We start from the raw sequence: 18,521 nt of genomic DNA on the forward strand, positions 1-18,521 counted from the left end.
TCATAGATAAAGCGTACTTTTACTACTACTTACTTGTTGTTGCATTGTCATTGATTATTGTTTGTGCAATTTGATGTTGTCATGCTGGTGATGAGTGTAAATAGAGAAGTTGCGCAGTTGTCCCCAAAAGCAGCTGTTTGTGAAAGTCTACTAACAATGAAGACACACCTGCCTGCAGGTCCAGAAAGATAGATACAGAATGATTGCCTGTAAGTAGGCGTCCACAGTGCCTGCTGCTGAAATACACCAGAAGCAAATACTGACCTTGCGAGCTCTGCAGAGAGAAGAGTTGTTTAGAGGACAACATGTAAAAAGAAAAGTTTAAATTTTAGACCAGTGTACAGTTTCCATATTCACTGTCGTATTGATGCAAGTGCCAGATCTTTAGGGACCCGATGCTGGAGGTGGAAAGGTGAGAGAAAAAAAAAGTAACGTAAGCCACTTGTCACTTTTATAAGAGCAGAACAAGGCTGGGTTTGAAGAATATGCTTGCTTTCAAAAAAAGGTTCAATATCTGACTGCTGGGGCAGCGTGAGAGCTAATTATTTCAAGAGTTTGTGTGTGGACTTAGCCTCCAGCCAACATGAAAAATGGGAGTGATACACAAAGCCTCAGGACAAATTTATCTGATAAAGAAATGACTCAGTTCATATTGGATCCTCAGTCAAGCAATTGTTGTTTTTTAGTAAAAATCAGCTACTAAAGCCGAGGTCATGAAACCTTCAGCTGCAGCCCGCAGGCCCGCTTCCCAAAAGCAGATGATGAATCCATAAACAAGACAAGTGAGGCAGAAAGTTAAGCATGAATCAGTCTGCATGGAGTTTTGGACTGTAAAAAATAAAATAAAATAAGAGGAACGATGCTGCCTGAGAATTTGAAAAGTGAAATATGTTGTATTTTATGTGGCGTACAAAAGGTAAAAAGTAGCAGAACAAAAGCAGCCTACACACCTTCTGCCAGCAAACTGAGATATGAATAATAAAGGAGAAGGAGAGGAGGAAAGGGGGGCATTATGTAAGCAGTGTAGATAAAAAGAGGAGAGAAAACAATCTCGTCTTGCTAACAGTGGGCTGGAGATCTGTCTGCACACAAACTACTGGCACCAGCAAGGAATAATAATGACAGGGAAGTCTCAAAGTTTCTGCAGATGTTTTCTCAACTCAGGAGAAAAAAATAACATCTTACAACAAATTGACTATTTGTCAAAGAAAAGACAGAAAATAACGATAAAAAATGTCGCCGAAGGGGACTATTTTGACAATTTCATTTTTATTTAACACTAAATTGTTGAATTTCAAAATAAAATGCATCTTTCTTTTGCTTTTGCAAGTAAAACGGCATCAAAATTAAGCTTTACTTGCTAAGATTACTTCAGCCAGGCAGTGAGAGCATCTAGCTCTCTTCAGTCTGGGCTGCTTTTTTACTTTCACTATTTTTTCTAAAGATGTTTTGGTGGGTCATTTTATGCCTTTATTTATTGAGAGGACAGTGGATAGTGTTGGAAACAGGGGAAGACAGAATCGGGGATAACAGGCAGCCAGAGGCCGAATGATGTGGATTGAACCATGGGCCGCCGCATCGAGGTGCCCCTATACATGGCCCGCCGATTTAACAACTGAGCTAAAGGCTAGCTTACGGGGTACTACCAAGCAGCACCTCAGGTGTTGAAAAATGAAGCCAATGCGGAAGTGCAAAAAACTGCAGTTCCTCGAGTAGCCACTTGAGGCTCCAGAAAACAAGAAATAACATTACAGCAGAAATAAACATGTTTGCAGCCTGGTACAAAAAACTTATATACTTAAATAGCTAATTTTACTGTACAAGATAACTGAACGGGGGGTGAATTTTTTGATAACACACCCATTTTAATTATATAAAGCCTTCAATCATAGGGGCCGGCTCACTTGATTGACAGGTGGATACTGCTGGCTGTCTGCTAGACGTCAACACAGATACACAGCAAGTCCGCTACTTCTTTAGTCTGATAAATAAACACCTACAGTCAGTCACCGTCACAAACAGAATCTTCTCTGTGGGAAACAGGAAGTTGAAATAGCTCTTTCATTATTTATACAGTCTATGGCTAATAACCGCTAGCTACGCTAAGGAGCATATAGCCTAGCTTCATAGCCGTAGCTGACTGATTCATGCAGCCCGCCCATAGTCCTCAGCCATAGGCTTCAGCTCGCTCGCTCTCCGCCTCTTTGCCTGCCTCTGGATTAGCCGGCTCTGGCATTTCCAATATGGCGACTGCATGCGCTAGAAAACGCTTCTTCAGAGACCTATGGGTGACGTTACTGAGACTATGTCCATTATTTATACAGTCTGTGGGTACTACAGATGTAAAATCAATAAAATAATCACTTTGATGTAAAGCACATTAATTACAGTAAGCAAGAAAATGCAGTATTTAAGCAGCGTATGCTGTTTTGATATCATGAGTTAGGCCTTATAAATGAAGCATTTCTGATCAAGGCTGGGGCTAATCAAAGTATTTATGCCAGCATGTAAACAGAACATTAGTGGAATGACTAATGGACCAATCCGGAAGATTTAGTGCATGTAAACATTGTCGTTATAACGTTATTGTAGACTATTGAGTCTAAGGGGGAGGGCAAAATGTTGTCACACTGATTTTCTATCCTCTGTGATTCCAGCAGTGACCATGGTGTCTCCAAAAGTGCAGCTACAGGCGCAAAGTAAGCAAAGCTGTGTCATCTTTGAAGTGTTCGTTTTCTTTGGAATGTCCAAAAATGTGCAGGGGGTTAAGAGAAAAAATTCAGAGATTCTTAGATACTGCTTTTGAGTTTGAGGCTGAAAATAGAAAGATACCTGTCATGAGTCATTCTAGTCTAGTGACGTGTTTTTGTATTTTGGTGTTTTGATATTACTTCCTGTTTTCCTTTGTCACTTTGTCTCTTCTTGTCTTGAGTTCTTGTTGTTTAGTTTTGTATTTAGTATATAGTGTTCCTGTCTTGGTTTAGTTTGGTTTAGTTGTGCATTTCTTGTGGAGAATTTCCTGTTTTACTTTGTAGCCCTGTCAGTCCTGTGTTTTGTTTCAAGTGTTTCCAGTTTTATTTTGTAGTTCTTGCCCCTTGTATGTCATGTCTTGTTTAACTTCCTTCCTTTGTGTGTTTTCCCGTCTTTTAGATTGTGTGCCCTGCCCTCATTGTGTTCACCTGTGTTAATTAGTCTCACCTGTCCCTGATTACCCTGTGTGTATTTAGTCTCTGTGTTCCTACCCTTCTGTCCCAGTTCATTGTCGTCCTTCCTGTGGAGTTAAGTCTACGTCCGTGACCTGGACTTTGTTCCTTGTGTTTCTACCCTGGATATTCTTCGTGCCTTCCCTGACTCCTCTTGTTCCCTTGGATTACCTGTTCCCTGGTTTTGTTGTAAGTTTTTTGCTCTGCCTTTTGATTTTCCTTTTTTTGTCTTTTGTTAGATTTTAGATTTTGTTTTTGCATTTTTTGCCTTTTGTTTATTAAATCCTATCTAAGTCTGCATCTGGGTCCTCAACCTTCTTGTTTAAAACCTAAACCATGACAGATACCATTTCAATCAATGTCTGAATCAGGATTATAATCATGACTCCTCTAGTTACAATGGCATCGGCTCTTTTCTATGCATTTAATTATAGAACCCATATCTATGAGACGTGCAATATTAACCGCTGAGCTAAACTGGCCTCACCAGTATGTATACATTTCAACTCTAAATATATAGAGGCTGCAATAGCAGATTTAATAATCAATAATTGTACTCGATGAAGGTGAATATATGGTAACACAAGTTCTAAAGCTGTGAGTTCATGTGAGTTTGTTCTGCCAATTATCAATAACTGCCATAGTCCTTTCCTAGTGGAGGAGTTGTAAACCCAAGCAGGTGAATGCAAAAGCTTTTTATAGGCTTCAATGACACAGAAATGTTACTTATATACAATGTTACAATTTCGTTTAGCAGACACTTTTGTCCAAAGCAACGTACATCTGAGAGTTAATACAACACAAGCAATGATAAAGACAGGAGGAAACAAAGTCAGTGAGAGCCAACAAACAGCTTCAAGTGCGACCGGACTCTGGTGCCGACAGTGCACAGAGGCAATGCACAGGGCTTTTTTTTTTAAAATCATCATTAGGAACATCAATAAGTATAATATTATAATAGTATAATCAGTATAGTCATCATCATCATGAATATTCTAATCAACATCAACAACATCAATGGCATCAATATATAGCCTGTACCAGCAGTTGTGTTGCATGCTCTGAAAGGTAGGGTCTGATCTTCCTGATGTTGTACAGGGCAAATCGACATGGTCGAGCAATCGAGGACATGTGAACTTTAAAGGTTAGCTGGTCGTCAATCATGGGTATGAGTTCAGTTTGTCCAAGCTGGATATTGATCTGTGGTTGCATAGAGGGGCTGGCTGGGATGACAAGGAGCTCAGTCTTGGATAGGTTGAGCTGAAGGTGGCGTTCTTTCATCTATTTAGAGATATCAGCAAAGCATGTCGGGATCCGTGCAGTGTCATATGGTGGAAATGACAGGAAGAGCTGGGTATCGTCCGCATAGCACTGGTATGAGAAACCATGGGTGCAAATATCACTGATTCATTATAACTCCGTCCTTCAGTGCTTCAGGAATTTGCTAAACCAGCCATCAGAACCATTACTGGTCATTTTGGCAAAGGAATTACCAACGAGGACGCGTCAGCAGCACCAGCCCCTGCCCCTCTTATCGATGCCACAAGCGCACGAGATGCCAGCGCTCCGCGGCTATAAAGGCAGACAAGTCCTGTTTGAATCAATTAAAGAGCTCTTTCCTCAGCTGCAGCATGTTTCGGACAGAAACGCGGCGCTGTCTCCGACCTGCAGGTGCTGATTGAGCTCAGATTTTGTGCCAGTAGGGACTTTCAAAACACAGAGGGAGATAAGAGAAATGTACATCGGACAACGGCATGCTTTATATTTTATGTTTCCTCATTTCACTATATGTAAAATGTATTTTTCTTTACTTGTTGTGTTATCTATATCTTCTAAAACAGAGGGAAGTTAGCTAGTGGAGACGTGTGTTGCTTGGTAACAGTCACGGCTTTTCGAGTGTTCACGTGGACGCGCATCATGAGACCAGGCACAGCTACGACCGGTGTCAGTTAGACCTGCTGCACTCGGTGTAAATTCCAATCAACAAGTGGGTCATAGCTACGTCGGACATAAAATACCTATTTTTTTACGCCCAGCTGGTGCACTCACCCCTGTGAACTGTAGACAGTTATCCTTGTTTACAGTGACAGAGAGTGATCGCTGACTCATGCACGACTCCTCCGCAGGTTGAAAGTGCAACATTATGCGTATTATATATACATTTAAGAACAAAATTATTGTAGGGACAATTGACTTATTTCCATACCCAATTCGACGCCCTTGATATAGCCGACCTAGCAATTGTTTTGAAGCTTAATAAATGCAGATAATATTTGACACGTGGACCGGCACAGATTTTCTGGTTTGGACACTACTCCCTTCCAAGATACTCTAAAACAGGGGTGCCCAATCCTGCATGTTTTAGGTTTCTGAATGATCTGCTCGTCATCAATCAACTGAAGCTTCTCAGGGGATTAATAATGAGTGAAACATTCGAACAGGTGTGTTAGAATACGAAGAAACCTAAAACATGCAGGAAGGTAGCTCTCCAGGCACATGATTGGGCACCCCTGCTCTAAGAGATCTCTCTGAGAGGTAGGTTGAGGGCAGATCTTGAGATGCCAAGCGAGATTGGATTGGGTCCTTGTCAGGCTTTTGTGAGGGGTGAGCACTTGAGTGTCACTCTCTGAGCATCGATATGTGAGCATATAGGAAACAACTCAGTAGTAATCGCAGGAAATCCCTTCATGTTCACTTACGGACAATGAAAATCATCTTCTCATACGGAACCACATGGTTAAGCAGCAGTGTAGTAAAAAAAACCCTCCTGTGTCCTCGGGGAGGTGTTAATATAAGAGGAATGTTAAGCGACAGCAGAGAGGACTTCATATTGAGTCAGTCGTGTGTCATTGTACATGATCGATTTTCTGCCCTGTAGCTACAGCGGAGGTGGCACCGCCTCGCTGTCGGAGTGTGTGTTTTTGTTAAAGTGTGTGTGTGTAGGAGGCTGTGGCCTGACTGCTGATAAGAAAGGGATCGATAGGAGTCTATAATGACTCCGTGTTCACACATTGTACTCTAGTTGCATCATCAGAGGTGTGAGTAGAGAACTACACACCAACTCATTCATACGTCTTTATAAAAGTGTTTGCACATGCTACTTGCTAGCTTTTTCAGCCACATCTCTCGGTCTTTGAGAGTCTGTGAAATGAGCAACTACTCAAGAAACATCAAGTGGACGTCTCCATGCACTCACCGGCACAGTCCTGCGTCTGCCACTCCAGACACTGTCCGTACGGGAAGGAGATGACGTACGCCGAGGAGTCGACGCAGCGCTGCGTACTGCCGCACCACATGCACTCCATGGCCTGGCTGGTGCAGTTCGCACAGGTGTTGCGCAGAGAGCAGGGCGTCTTACAGGGACGAGCGCTCTGACTCTGTGGACTCCCTGAGACAAGAGAGACGAGAACAGGAATAAGGTTTCAAATGAAAGGCTTGTGTTTACTGGTACATAACTATAAACTCCATGACAGACTACATCCCCCTCACTCATTCTCCCTCACCGGCAGGTTTTTCACAGATCAGGCCGTCGCTGTTGGCCGTGCAGGGGTTCGCTTTGAGTCCAGACACCTGCGCTCGCTCCAGGTAGGCACAGAAGCCCGAGTCGCTGGGCTCTCCAGGTAACCATCGCAGGCTGGTGTTGGTGAAAGGTGATGCGTCCTCCCAGCCCCAATACGACACGTTGATCTTCCTCAGGCCGACCCAGGGAGACAACCTCTGTGAGAGGGGGGAGACACAGGGGTGAGAGATAATATAGATGTCCAGGATGAAAGCTTCATAAGCTGACTTATACATATAGGATTCTTTAGACGGGTCTGCATGAACACATTTTTAAGATCTGTTGTGGAGTTCTCTCATGTTAAGGCGCTGGCTCCTTCATGAGTTCAACATCATTTCTTGGTAAACACCAGAAGTTGCATCAAAGTAAATCAAATCTGGGCAGATTTCTCAGTCATTGAAGCTGCTTCTGCAACTTTGAAAGCAAGTGTAAGACTAGAGGGTTTTTGGACAGCATTTTTATATATACTTGTGTTGACAGTTGTAGTATCTGTACTTCTCCCACAATGCTTTTGGGGCTTGCAGTATCCAAAGAGAAGAGGATTTATTTCAATCTTATAAGGTTAAATCGCAGTTTTCAAGGAGCAGCATTTCAGAGGTCAATATGAGAAATGTTTGGCTGAAAAACATAAACAAACATAATGTTGTGTTTTACATTAAAGTAAATCTTAAATAAAACCTTCTGCAAATAACTGTAATTGTTATAAAAGCAGGTTACAGCATAAATTCATTTGGGAAACACTTTCAGAGGGGACTGTGATTACAGCAGCTGATTGAATTATAGCTGAGCAAACATTTTTATAACTTGCTGCCAAAACCAGTGGGATTTGTGAAGTAAAGGCCCGGGATAATTAGTTTTATTTGATAGGAATCAAAAAAGATTTTCCACAGCTGTGATTTATTTCACAAAAACATGCAAGAAGCTTTAAATTAACATTTCTGAAAGGATGCCAATGATCGAGTGCAATGAAAACTGTTGCTACATTTACACCACAAAGCAACCAGACAGCTGAGTGATAAGTGAAATTAAATTAAATTTGGATTGAAAGTAGAGTGACAAGTTTGTTATTTAAAAAAAAAACGTCATGACAACTAGGGAACATTTAACATTATCATTATGCCAGGTTGTTTAAGAGGTTGTTTCAAAACCTGTTATGTACATCAACAGGTAACCTCTCTGGAAGACAGAGAGGAGCAAAGAAAACCACCAGTATCTTTGAATGAACGGTGTTTAAATATTTATTCATATTCCTCCTGACGCTGCACAGTTATCAAAAGGTCTCTGTGTGTGGGCAAAAACATGTCAGCTCACATATCAACGTGAGATCATTCATGTCCCGTTAGCCATTTGGGTTTATTTTGATGGAAAGTGACACTGGAGCTGATTCTTTTGTTTCATGACGGGCTAATAATTAATATTTGATTCATTTATAATGACTTAATTCTCATTAGAAATATCAAAGCAACTCATGGTGCTGTGAAAGTATTTTTTTTACTAAGTACAAACGTTGATATTAGTCTGATATCCGTTAACATCAAGCCAGAAAAGTACACAGTAAACATTTTCACATCTTATTTATAATAGTATCAAATTTTGATCCCATCAGAATATTGTAAACCAAACTGCTGGATATATCGGTAATAACTCATATTTTTATGATACGCATTTTTGGCTTCTTGTAATAAACAACTTGATGTGAAAATGAACACAATGTCCTGCATCTTATAACAAATCACAATATCACAAAAGCAGTTTTACATTTACATTTTACATTACTACACTTTAATCTCTGCAGGAAAGACTTAAAATTACACTCAGACGTAGATATTTAATTAGCCTACAACCGCGTATGGTGTTGACACAAATGCCTTGTTTGAATGTAACTTTTTTTAACCTACCTGATAAGATGCAAGTGTTAATCAATATTATTTTTGATTCGTTTCAGTCTTTCTTAATTTAATACTTAAATGTCATATACTTTATTTTGAAGGAGTTAGCCGACCAGTGGCTGTAATAATTAATCTCCTCTCATACCGGCTCTCAAGTGAAGCCAATGGAAAGAGATACAGGACAATGTCCTACTTCAAACTTCACTTACAGCCAGCTTCAGCAGTGTGAGAAAGCCAGATAAAGTTGGTATTTTCCTATTAAAAGCAGTTTGAGTATGAAATTCCCTCTTTGTATTTTCTCGCTGAGCTACAGAGGACGGACAGTCACGCAAAGAAGGAATTTTCTGCCAAAAAGAATTTAACAATTCAGGATACAACCGTGTAGCTTTATTAGCTTCACATGACCCTAAAAAGAATTCATTTTGCAAACAACTAGTGCTGTGTATTTTTTCCTTCATTGGAGTTGAATTTGGATGGGATCACTGAATCACCACAGGGGAAAAAATGATGCAACAACCTGTCAGATTTCTTTATATATCACTTTGTTTTTCCACACTACTCACCTTGTCTTGCAGCTGGTATTTCTGCAGCTCTTCCAGAACAAAATTGACCTGTTTGTCTGTGACCAACGAGGCAATATTTCCTCCCAGGTTTTTGCAGTAGTGCTGGGCATTATCATAGCTCTCTCTGCTGGAGTTGATCCTCAGGCAGGCCTCCCCGACATGGTGCCAGCCCTCCCCACACAGCTGGCCTGCACAAAAAGATAAACAAACTGTCTTTAGTCTGTGCTACCCCTTCATTACATTTGTGTTAGCATTCCCTCTACACATCAAGCATCAAATTACAAGATCACAGTGTATGTCTAAGGTTAGCAAATAGAATGTCATAATACAATGTACAAGGAAATTAAAAAGTGCTTCAGATGCACGACATTCAGGCATCCACATAGCAAACATACATTCCAATAAAACAAACTATATTGCACCAGCACAACCTTACAATCCCTAAATATCATCAAACACCAGAAAGCATACAGCAGATATGCAGAGTTAAGTTTGACTTGTAGCATATCAATATGCTTATAGTAGCATTAAACTCAAAGCAAAGCTAATGCTGGAATGCAATTGTTAGCCTCTTGTTTACAAGATTAAAAACTAAACATTAGCACTTCAGCTTGCCTACATTAACCCCTTTACTAAGATATTGTTTGGTCTACAATTTGTGCATAACATGCTACATTTAGCTTTAGCTTGTACTGTTTAGTATAATATATTGTTGTTTGGCTTAGTGTAGTCATGCCATGCCCACAGTTAGCATTTTAACAATGTTTAGCTCATAATGTCTATTACTGTATATTAACATGCTAATTTTAGCTTTGGTTTATGTAAAGTATGCTAACATGCTTAAGTTTAGCTTATAGAAATGAGTAGGCTAACTTATCATTAAACATGCCCCAGTGACCATTATTACACGCTAATGTGTAGCTTTATGTTAGTCAGCTAATGTTCAGTACGTCAACAGCTCTTGTAATGCTTGTAATATTAGCATGTCATCATAGTTAACCCTACAGTAAGCATGTTAACATGACAGTTTCGTGCTTGTATTGTTAGAATGCTATATTGCCAAACGAAGTAATTATACTAAAAGGGCTACACTTAGCTCAAGTTTAGAATCTAAGAATGCTAATAATTAGCTTTTGATTTTAGCATGTAGTCATGTTGACATGCATAAAGCTAGCACAGTTACATGTTAACATTTTCTAGTGTAATACCCATCAAGTATAACATTTAGCCTTATTATAATTTCCTCTGTTAGAAATTATATTTACTTAAAAAGCTTTAAGACAACAAGTTTACCCTTAGCTCTAAAATAAAACTAAGGCAATAATAGTGAAACAGCAAGGCAAACAATCTCGGTGGAGGTAATAAACAAGCAGGCAGGCAGAACCAGTGAACATAGTGAGTTACTAGCCTAAAACAGGTGAAGAAGAGGGGAACTACACTGGAATGGATGTGATTGCCTGGGAAATAAACTGTGCAGCACAAATAGACAGACAATTGAACAGATTTAAGAGAAATATTTCTTTGAGATGGGATTAATAAGTAATATATCTTATTGGACTGGTTTAGAAGCCAATGTTATTGTTGATTTATGATTTGTTTGAGATCAGAGCACCGCATTCTTACTTTCAACTGACCTGACTTATGAGAGACAAAAATAATTTACAGAGGTTAGAAATATGTTACACATGGGATAAAGAAATATTAATGGTGATTATTACCAAAGGGTGACAAAAACCGGCTGATACTTAATGTTCCTATCAGGGTAGCATCTTGTGGGAGACTTAAATAGCAGAGAGGCCGTTTAATTAGCCAGGATGAAAGGGAAGAAAAAGTCATTCTGCCTCCACTGAGCACCGCTGTTTATTTTGGACTCCAGGGCTGATTACATTCACAGACGCATAATGGCTTCCATCACCAACCTTTTCATGCTACAGAAAAGAAAATACCTGCTTTCTTTATTTTTCTCCCATGGCAATAGCAAAGACAATAATCAGCCAAAACCAGAGGAGAAAGACAGACGAATGGGCTAAAAAAAAAAGGAGGAGTGCAAAAATAAATGGATAGATTAGGTTACACGGTCTTTGTGTAAAAGCAGAGATAAACATGTCAGGCCATTTGGGATAATTAGTCATAACACGGTGTCTAAAGAAAAGGCCAAAGCTGCCATGGTGGTGGAGCTGGTTTCCATTACCCTGTTCAATGTCAGCCACAATGTTACTGCAAATGTGTCTCCACAGAAAGTACAATGTGCCCTGTCATATTAATGGATCCAAAGAGAGACTAATTTCACCGGTGACACTGTGAAAGGCCCAGTCCTTAATGGCATAATTGTTTGGCTCACACATACAAAGACTGAAGAAGAGATTTCATTTTTAACCACACCACAAAACTTGCCAACATCAGCAGCCAAAAGGAAAAAGGGTCAAAGGTCAAACATTGCATCATGGGAAAGATGAGATAGTTTTGACTTTAGGCAACTGTAATCTCTATCCCAATTCGGGGGCTGCATCCTTCGAAGTACATGTATAAAGACTGATTGTGTGTCGCCGTGTCAAAGGCTGTCCCATTTCAAGGCTCCTTCAGATGCAGCCGACAAATGTGTCCTCTTTTCCCGGGCCACGAAGGATCCATCGTGTGCATCCTTTGCAGCCCAAGATTCACTAAACACCAATTCAAACGAGATGGCGGCCTCTCAAGCGGTCGAGCAATACACTTTTTAGTTTTTAGTTTTAAACTTAATCCAATAGCTAGTGATACAAATGTTAACTAATAAAATGGGGTTTGGTGACGCGGGAACGGCTGGTGACGCAAACAGAAAATCCTCCGTAGACCGCATCCTTCAAAGGATGAGACACAGCTACTCTCTGATGTACAGCTGCAACCAACAGCACTTGTTTTGATTTACACAAAACTGAGGCAGGGAATAGCTTTTTATACTCCACTTCATCAGCAACTTTTAAAACAAATAATGGAAAAAATATCATTGCTCGACAATAAACAAGATATAATGCAAAGAAAATGTACCAACAGGCTAGGAGCTTCTCTGTTTTCAAAAGTTAAAAACCAAACGGAGGTACATTTCTTTATTGTGCACTTGCATGATGGGAAAGGCAGGACATACAAATCCAATGAAAGCAGATTATGACAATTATATCAACACTATACAGAAATTCTAAAGATGTTAGATCTTAAACTGTTTACTTACTTACCCCAATATTTCGATAATAAACCAAAATGAAGGCTGTAAAGAGTATAAAGTATGGAGCAGAACGTGCTCATGGCAGCACCCCTGATGAACATTAAATATGAGATCCTAAATCTACTCCTACTATAAAATAACTGAACTGGGAACAAACAGGAATCCGTTAGCATAAGTGCTACAACTTCTTACTATTTTAAAACTTCCAATTGAAAACCTGCAAACACCAGCGAACATGTTCAGAGCAAAGCAAAAAGAAAGGCTGTACCAGGCCGCAGGGTCTTCGTGTGGACGGAAGAAAGGGAGCAAACACAGCAGCAGCCGCTGCATAAAACCGCTGAAAACTCATGAGAACTTCCAACTTATAAACCGTAAGCTAGCCAGCAGGCCCTTAGCACAAAACAACGGGCTCATTGGTGGATTCAAATAGCAAGTGTATATCTTTTGTTCTTAGTCATGCCAGCTCCAAAGTCAAAGTGAGAGCAGCTCTAGCTCAGGGCTCCTCAGCAGAACAGAGCACGGACCACTTTGTAGACTGCAGTTTGTTAGTCAGCCATGGATCCATAATCAGGACATCTAGTAAACACTTCTAATTGGCCTACTTCCCTCTGCAGCCGAGTGGAGAGCACATTTCTGAAGTGTGTGTTCACAAATGTATGCTAATCCCCTCGGTGAACATGCCTGCATGGAGAGTGTATGTAAAGTGCTGATTTGTGAATATAATAACATGCAGCTAATTAGGTACGGCACACGCAAACACTGTGAAGATGTGTGTGTGTATGATGTCCTGTGTGTTTAACAAAACACAAACCTCCTTCAGCAGCTTTGAAAATCAAGTACAGGGATGATGACGGTCAGAGAGACTGTGAAGGTTAAACTGGAGGACTCCAAGTAATTTAATATGGCTAGTAAGATTAGCTGAAATAGCATTTTGAGCTAGCAGGCTGCTAGGTTAGGTGTGTGTTCTCACCTGGCAGAGCTTGACACTCCTGCTGCTGCGCCTCCCACTGACAGTTGAGGTTGAGGGAGCAGCTCCTGCAGTTGGCCAGTCTGAAGCACTCCTGCTCCTCCCTGCGCTTACACCTGGACGAGTCCTTCACCGACTTCAGACCCACACAGAGGAAACAATAAGAGTTCAGTTAAACTTTTAACTAGAGTAAATGCAATAAAGTTGCAGAAATCAATTCAATGCAGAATTAAACTGATGGTGAAACGAGTGAGATGGTTCAGGGAATAAAACAACCAAACACAACATGCAGAGTGTAAAGAGGAATCAATATGAGGGACACATTAGACTGAGATGGACTTCTTATTGAAGTTGTGTTTATTCTATACACTGTGTGCATCTTTCTAACACTTCAGGAAATGTTCAACTGCACAACTATATTTAAGACCTCTTAACCAACCTGATAGTCACGCTGGTTAAAACCTAAGTACTGCTTTTTAAATGATTAAAGACTGTCAAGAGGTTACTGAGGTTTTTGTTAATCAAAAAGTTTCCTGACAAAGGGAATAGACCATGTGAGTCAGTAATGTGTAAAGAAAGTTTGTAGCTCAGGATATTCGGTAATTAAAATTTATAATCGATGTGAAAAAAATCAGCACTACCGCAGCTGTCTCACAAGTTCTTGTGTGTTCTCGTCCTCGTGTGCGCTCTCCTGGTTAGGGAGCGTCTTTGAATGCATCACAACGGCACTTTATACGTTAACAATTAGCTTTAGTCCAGCTGAAACGAGCTACAACAACAACAGTGTGGCGTGTGGAGATGATGACAGAGAAGTCAAATCCCAACTCGACCGGAGAGAGAGAGAGAGATTCTCAGAGCATAAGGTATCTGTATAGGTATGTTTATTTTTTTCAAAAGGCATGTTTATGTTTAAATAAACATACCTGTCACAGCACAGCTTGTTAGGGTGCTGAATGTCCATTATGTCGTAAACCTAATTATTTTATATGTTTATTTTGCAAGGTGTAGGAAGCCTATGTTGATCTTTTAAAAGGCAAGTTTATGTTTAAATAAATATATCTTTGCAGGTTAGTTTGTCCCTTGTATTGGTATGTCCTCTTGTGGACATATTGTGCAACAGTAGATATTCAAATAGTTCGAAGAAGGAAAAATCTAACGTCATTTTTGGCCAATTTTGACAGCACTATTTTCTGTTAGAGAAGAATGTTTAAAACTGATTTTTAAATCTTAAATGCTGCCACAATCAAAGCCACAATCAACCGCATGTGGCCCTCTAAAATTTGTAAATTTTATTGGCAATTTTGGAGGCTGGATCGGCACCTATAATGAAAGTATGACATCATTTTGGGTGCAAATTCAGAGGCCAAACTCACAACAAACAGACATAGGTGTTGAATTTCTACAACCCCCAGGTGATACTTTGCAGTACTTTGCAGTTTGCAATAGGTCTTGTCCAATCATTTTCATCAGTTGCACTGATTTTTAATACAGGGCTCTCTAAGTCGTATACAGAGCATTCTGTATTCTGCGGTTATTTTTCCTCATGACACCAAAATATTAATAAACACAAGCACGCTGAGCTCTTGACCTGCTGCGTGTAGGTGAGCAGCGCCTTAAGGGGCCGCTCCGACCTCTGACCTCAACCTGATCACAACCCCATCGACCTGCGGCCTAACAGGAAGTGTCAAATAATACACACATGTCCCCTCCTTCTGGCTCCGTGCTTCCACAAGCTCAGCTGATGTTCAGACAACATGGACGGTGGGGGAGACAGAGACAGAGCGCCGCCATGCTGCTGGGCCAGCTCCAGAGTCAGCTACACACAAACACGTATTCATTCAAAGATTGAAAACCAGCCAAGCACAGACAGACAGACAGACAGACAGACAGAGGCGACATGCAGACACACATATAAAGAGAGACAGAGAAAGCAGGGGGGGAGTAAAAACAGAGAAAGAGACAGAGAGAAAACAAAATGAGCAAACGTACACAAAACTAATTGAGTTATTATAAATCACACAACTTTAAATCATAGGATAGAAGATAACAAACATATACAATGAGTTTGTTTGGGACATAAAACAAAAGAGTATGTGTGGGATAACTTTTCGGGGGTATGGCTAAAATATAAACTGCTTATAGATCTCTCCTAACGGCTTCTAATGTTGGTTTTATACCACACTTTATTTCTAGTAACTCACCCTAAATCTTTCTCTGACCAGTTTGGATACACTTTACCGTTTTACACAAGAAATCTGATATTTCTTCCGATCTGTATTCATTTTATTTGGCCATCACAGTCGCAGGGTTCCTACTCCAGACTCAAATTTCCAGACTCTTCTTGGTAGATTTTTCCGACCATATTTGACATCGAAGTGCAAATAGCTAGATATTTATGTAAACAAATGGTTTTAAAATTAAACACTTAACATGTAGGCCTGTGTTACATTCTGACTATGTTTGCTATTATGTTGCCAAAATATTGCCAGAAGATTGTACCTGTAGGTTCTGGTGATTAGCTGACGTTAGCTTCGCTTTGCCTGCTTTCTACACTTCTAGCTAACGTTTGCTAGCCATTTGAAGGCTAGAACGACTAGCTCAAATTCTCCCCGTTCGTCATTCGGTGCGCCGGCAGATTCATTACGTATTGTGGTTGGTCTCTCGTTACGCTGGGCCAAAAACGTTGCGAGTCGTTTTCATAAGGACAAAGTTTGAATCTACAAAGTAGCTTTCTTTTCTAATTTGGAGTCTTTAGTCAACCAGGCGTTATATTTGGGATTTTCAAGCCAGCACTCCCCATTTTCGGCCGTTCAGTCCACCGTTCTGGAGTGCCTTGCTTTAGACACCAAGCTCGCTCTGGCCCGCGCTCTCCCACACAGTACACATTTTGGTCGCGCTTGCTGTCTGCTCCAAATGCAAAGCATGTACGATCAATTTATATTTTGAAATTCAGATTTTCATATTTTAAAAAACAGAGTTTTTCCATACTTATCCAGACCTGGAAATTACTAAAATCAAATTCTATAGCTTTTCATAGTGCGCAGGAACCCTGCATTCACTGCATTTTCCAAAGAGCATGTCCCCTTTTCATTCAGAGACTTTATACGCCTTTTTCAAGGGCCACTTTCATGTCAAAATATCACCTCTTAAAATGAAATAGGCAGATTTTAATGACATTTAAAGAGCACAGGAACAAACATAGAAAGACTCTAGGATGAACAAAGTCACAGGTTTGTTACTTGTACCAACAAAAATCTCTTGTGTTTAAGGAGCCCAGTGAGGACTCACCACGGTGCAGTTGCTGGCGGCAGAGATACACTTCCTGTCCTCACACCACTGACAGCCCCGCGTGTTGGCCGTGCAGCTCGCACAGTCTGAGAAGCGGAAACACTGCTCGTCTGTACTGTCTAGAAGAGGGCACAAAACACACACATCCTGAAAACACTGTTATAGTTCTTAAATGCAGCCAGTCCCTGTGTACTGTTGTTTTATTTATAACTGAGAATACCACCATAAGCATGATTACTGTATTAGAGCCTGCAGCGAGCTGCCTGAAGCAGAGTACCTGGAACAGCTACTGCATCTACATCTGGCAGAGAGGGCTGAGGGGGAGTTCAGACAGACCCTAATTACTTCCAAATGAGGTAACTGTTGCAGCACTGACCTTCTGCTCCTACAATTATGGTATGCAAACAAACTTCAGAAGCAAAATGCTTTAGAATGATCATTATTCTCATGAAAAATAGGTCTTTTGGGAGTGCTTGCGTGTAACTTTGCTGTACATTTCAGCTGTTGGAATAAGAGTGAAAATATTTAGGGAGAAATTAAAAGACAGGACCCAACATACCAGGTTTTGGGGGGCAAAAGGGAGCAGGAAAAATGTTCTCAGGTGGTGTCGGCTCCCAGGCGACACATCTACTTCTGACCCAATGGCAGCGGAGGCCCGGGCCGGCGGCAGCACATGAAGCCGGGTTCGAAAAGGCCGGGCAGGACGGAGGCGTGTAGGCAAACACGTCGTTCAGAAGGAGGCCCGAAAACCCTCCAAAGACGTACATGGTGCTGATGAAAATACAGAAAGGATATCAAAGAATCATAATGATAACAGAGAGCTGCATAGCTGAGGAAGAAAGCAACACAACAAAAGTTACAGTAAGACAGCAAGGGAGAAAAAAACAACTGCCTGCAGAGAAGAAGACAGCAGGAGAACTTTTCAGAAAATAAGCTGAACTTTGGTGTCTGGGAAAGAAAAGTTGAAGAGTGGCTTGAAGCTGGCCTTTTGAAGTTCAAAGCTGACATTTTTCTGCTCAAAGCTGACTTTTTGGTGGATAATCTGTGTCAAAGGGTCAGACCATTATTTCTGAGTTCAACAGAAGGTTACTCTCCATCGCGATGGAAGTTGCTGCGAACAGTTTCAGTTTTATCAATTATGGATTTTTGTTTATTTTAGCTTTAAAAAAATGCTCTGTAGTTTTTGATTTGACAGGACTGAAGGAAAGGATGGACGCTTCTATTTTAAGGCACCAAGGCCCTGAATTTAGGGGTCAAAGTTCCTTTTTGCTGGGCCAAAAATTAAAACAATCCACAACTTTGCAGTCTTCCTACGGTAACATTCAATTAAATAAAACTAGGACCACAGATAGAGGTTCTGAGAAACCTGTGAGACTTAATTTCGGCTGTTTTTGTTGAAGGAAAGATACAAATTATTTACCAAAAGAAAATTATGCCTTAGGAATATAGAGTGCATCAACAAATGCTGTTTTATAATGTTGCTCGTCTCATAGAGGTTTCCTTTTTCATGCCCAACTTTCTGTGAGAATGACGCGAGCAAAATACAGCGATAGGGATTAAAAAATGACAAGGTATAAATAGAGCTCTCGTGGTAATAAAGAGAGAGACATATAAACCATATCCAAACATAGAGAGTGGAAAGAAAGTGACTGAGACTGAAGCCGGAGAGACATCCAAGTATACAGACAAGACATGAGGAGGCGGAGACACAGCTGAGGTTTCTAAACGCAGAGTTTCAGAGACGCCATCAGAGGGAGGGGTGACAACATAAGTATAAAGTGACGCTAAATATGACAAATCCGTGAACAATCTACACAACAACACCAGGATCTGAGTAAGAGAGCAGCAGAAAG

General features: G+C 40.6%; 1 protein-coding gene across 1 annotated transcript in view; it reads right to left on the reverse strand.

Annotated features, from left to right (window-relative positions):
- The window catches only part of atrnl1a (attractin-like 1a), a 312,150-nt gene that overhangs the window by 216,253 nt on the left and 77,376 nt on the right, over positions 1-18,521 (reverse strand). The window contains exons 12-18 of the mRNA XM_069659074.1: positions 17,228-17,439; positions 16,669-16,787; positions 15,080-15,196; positions 13,384-13,516; positions 9,215-9,402; positions 6,707-6,920; positions 6,400-6,591 (exon numbers count right to left, since the gene is read on the reverse strand). Coding sequence (XP_069515175.1) covers positions 6,400-6,591; positions 6,707-6,920; positions 9,215-9,402; positions 13,384-13,516; positions 15,080-15,196; positions 16,669-16,787; positions 17,228-17,439 — 1,175 coding nt within the window. The remainder of the gene's footprint in view (positions 1-6,399; positions 6,592-6,706; positions 6,921-9,214; positions 9,403-13,383; positions 13,517-15,079; positions 15,197-16,668; positions 16,788-17,227; positions 17,440-18,521) is intronic.

This window comes from Semicossyphus pulcher, unplaced genomic scaffold (genome assembly GCF_022749685.1).
Source record: "Semicossyphus pulcher isolate SPU_LCO1_2020_fin unplaced genomic scaffold, fSemPul1.0.p SCAF_12, whole genome shotgun sequence".
NCBI lineage: Eukaryota > Metazoa > Chordata > Actinopteri > Labriformes > Labridae > Semicossyphus > Semicossyphus pulcher.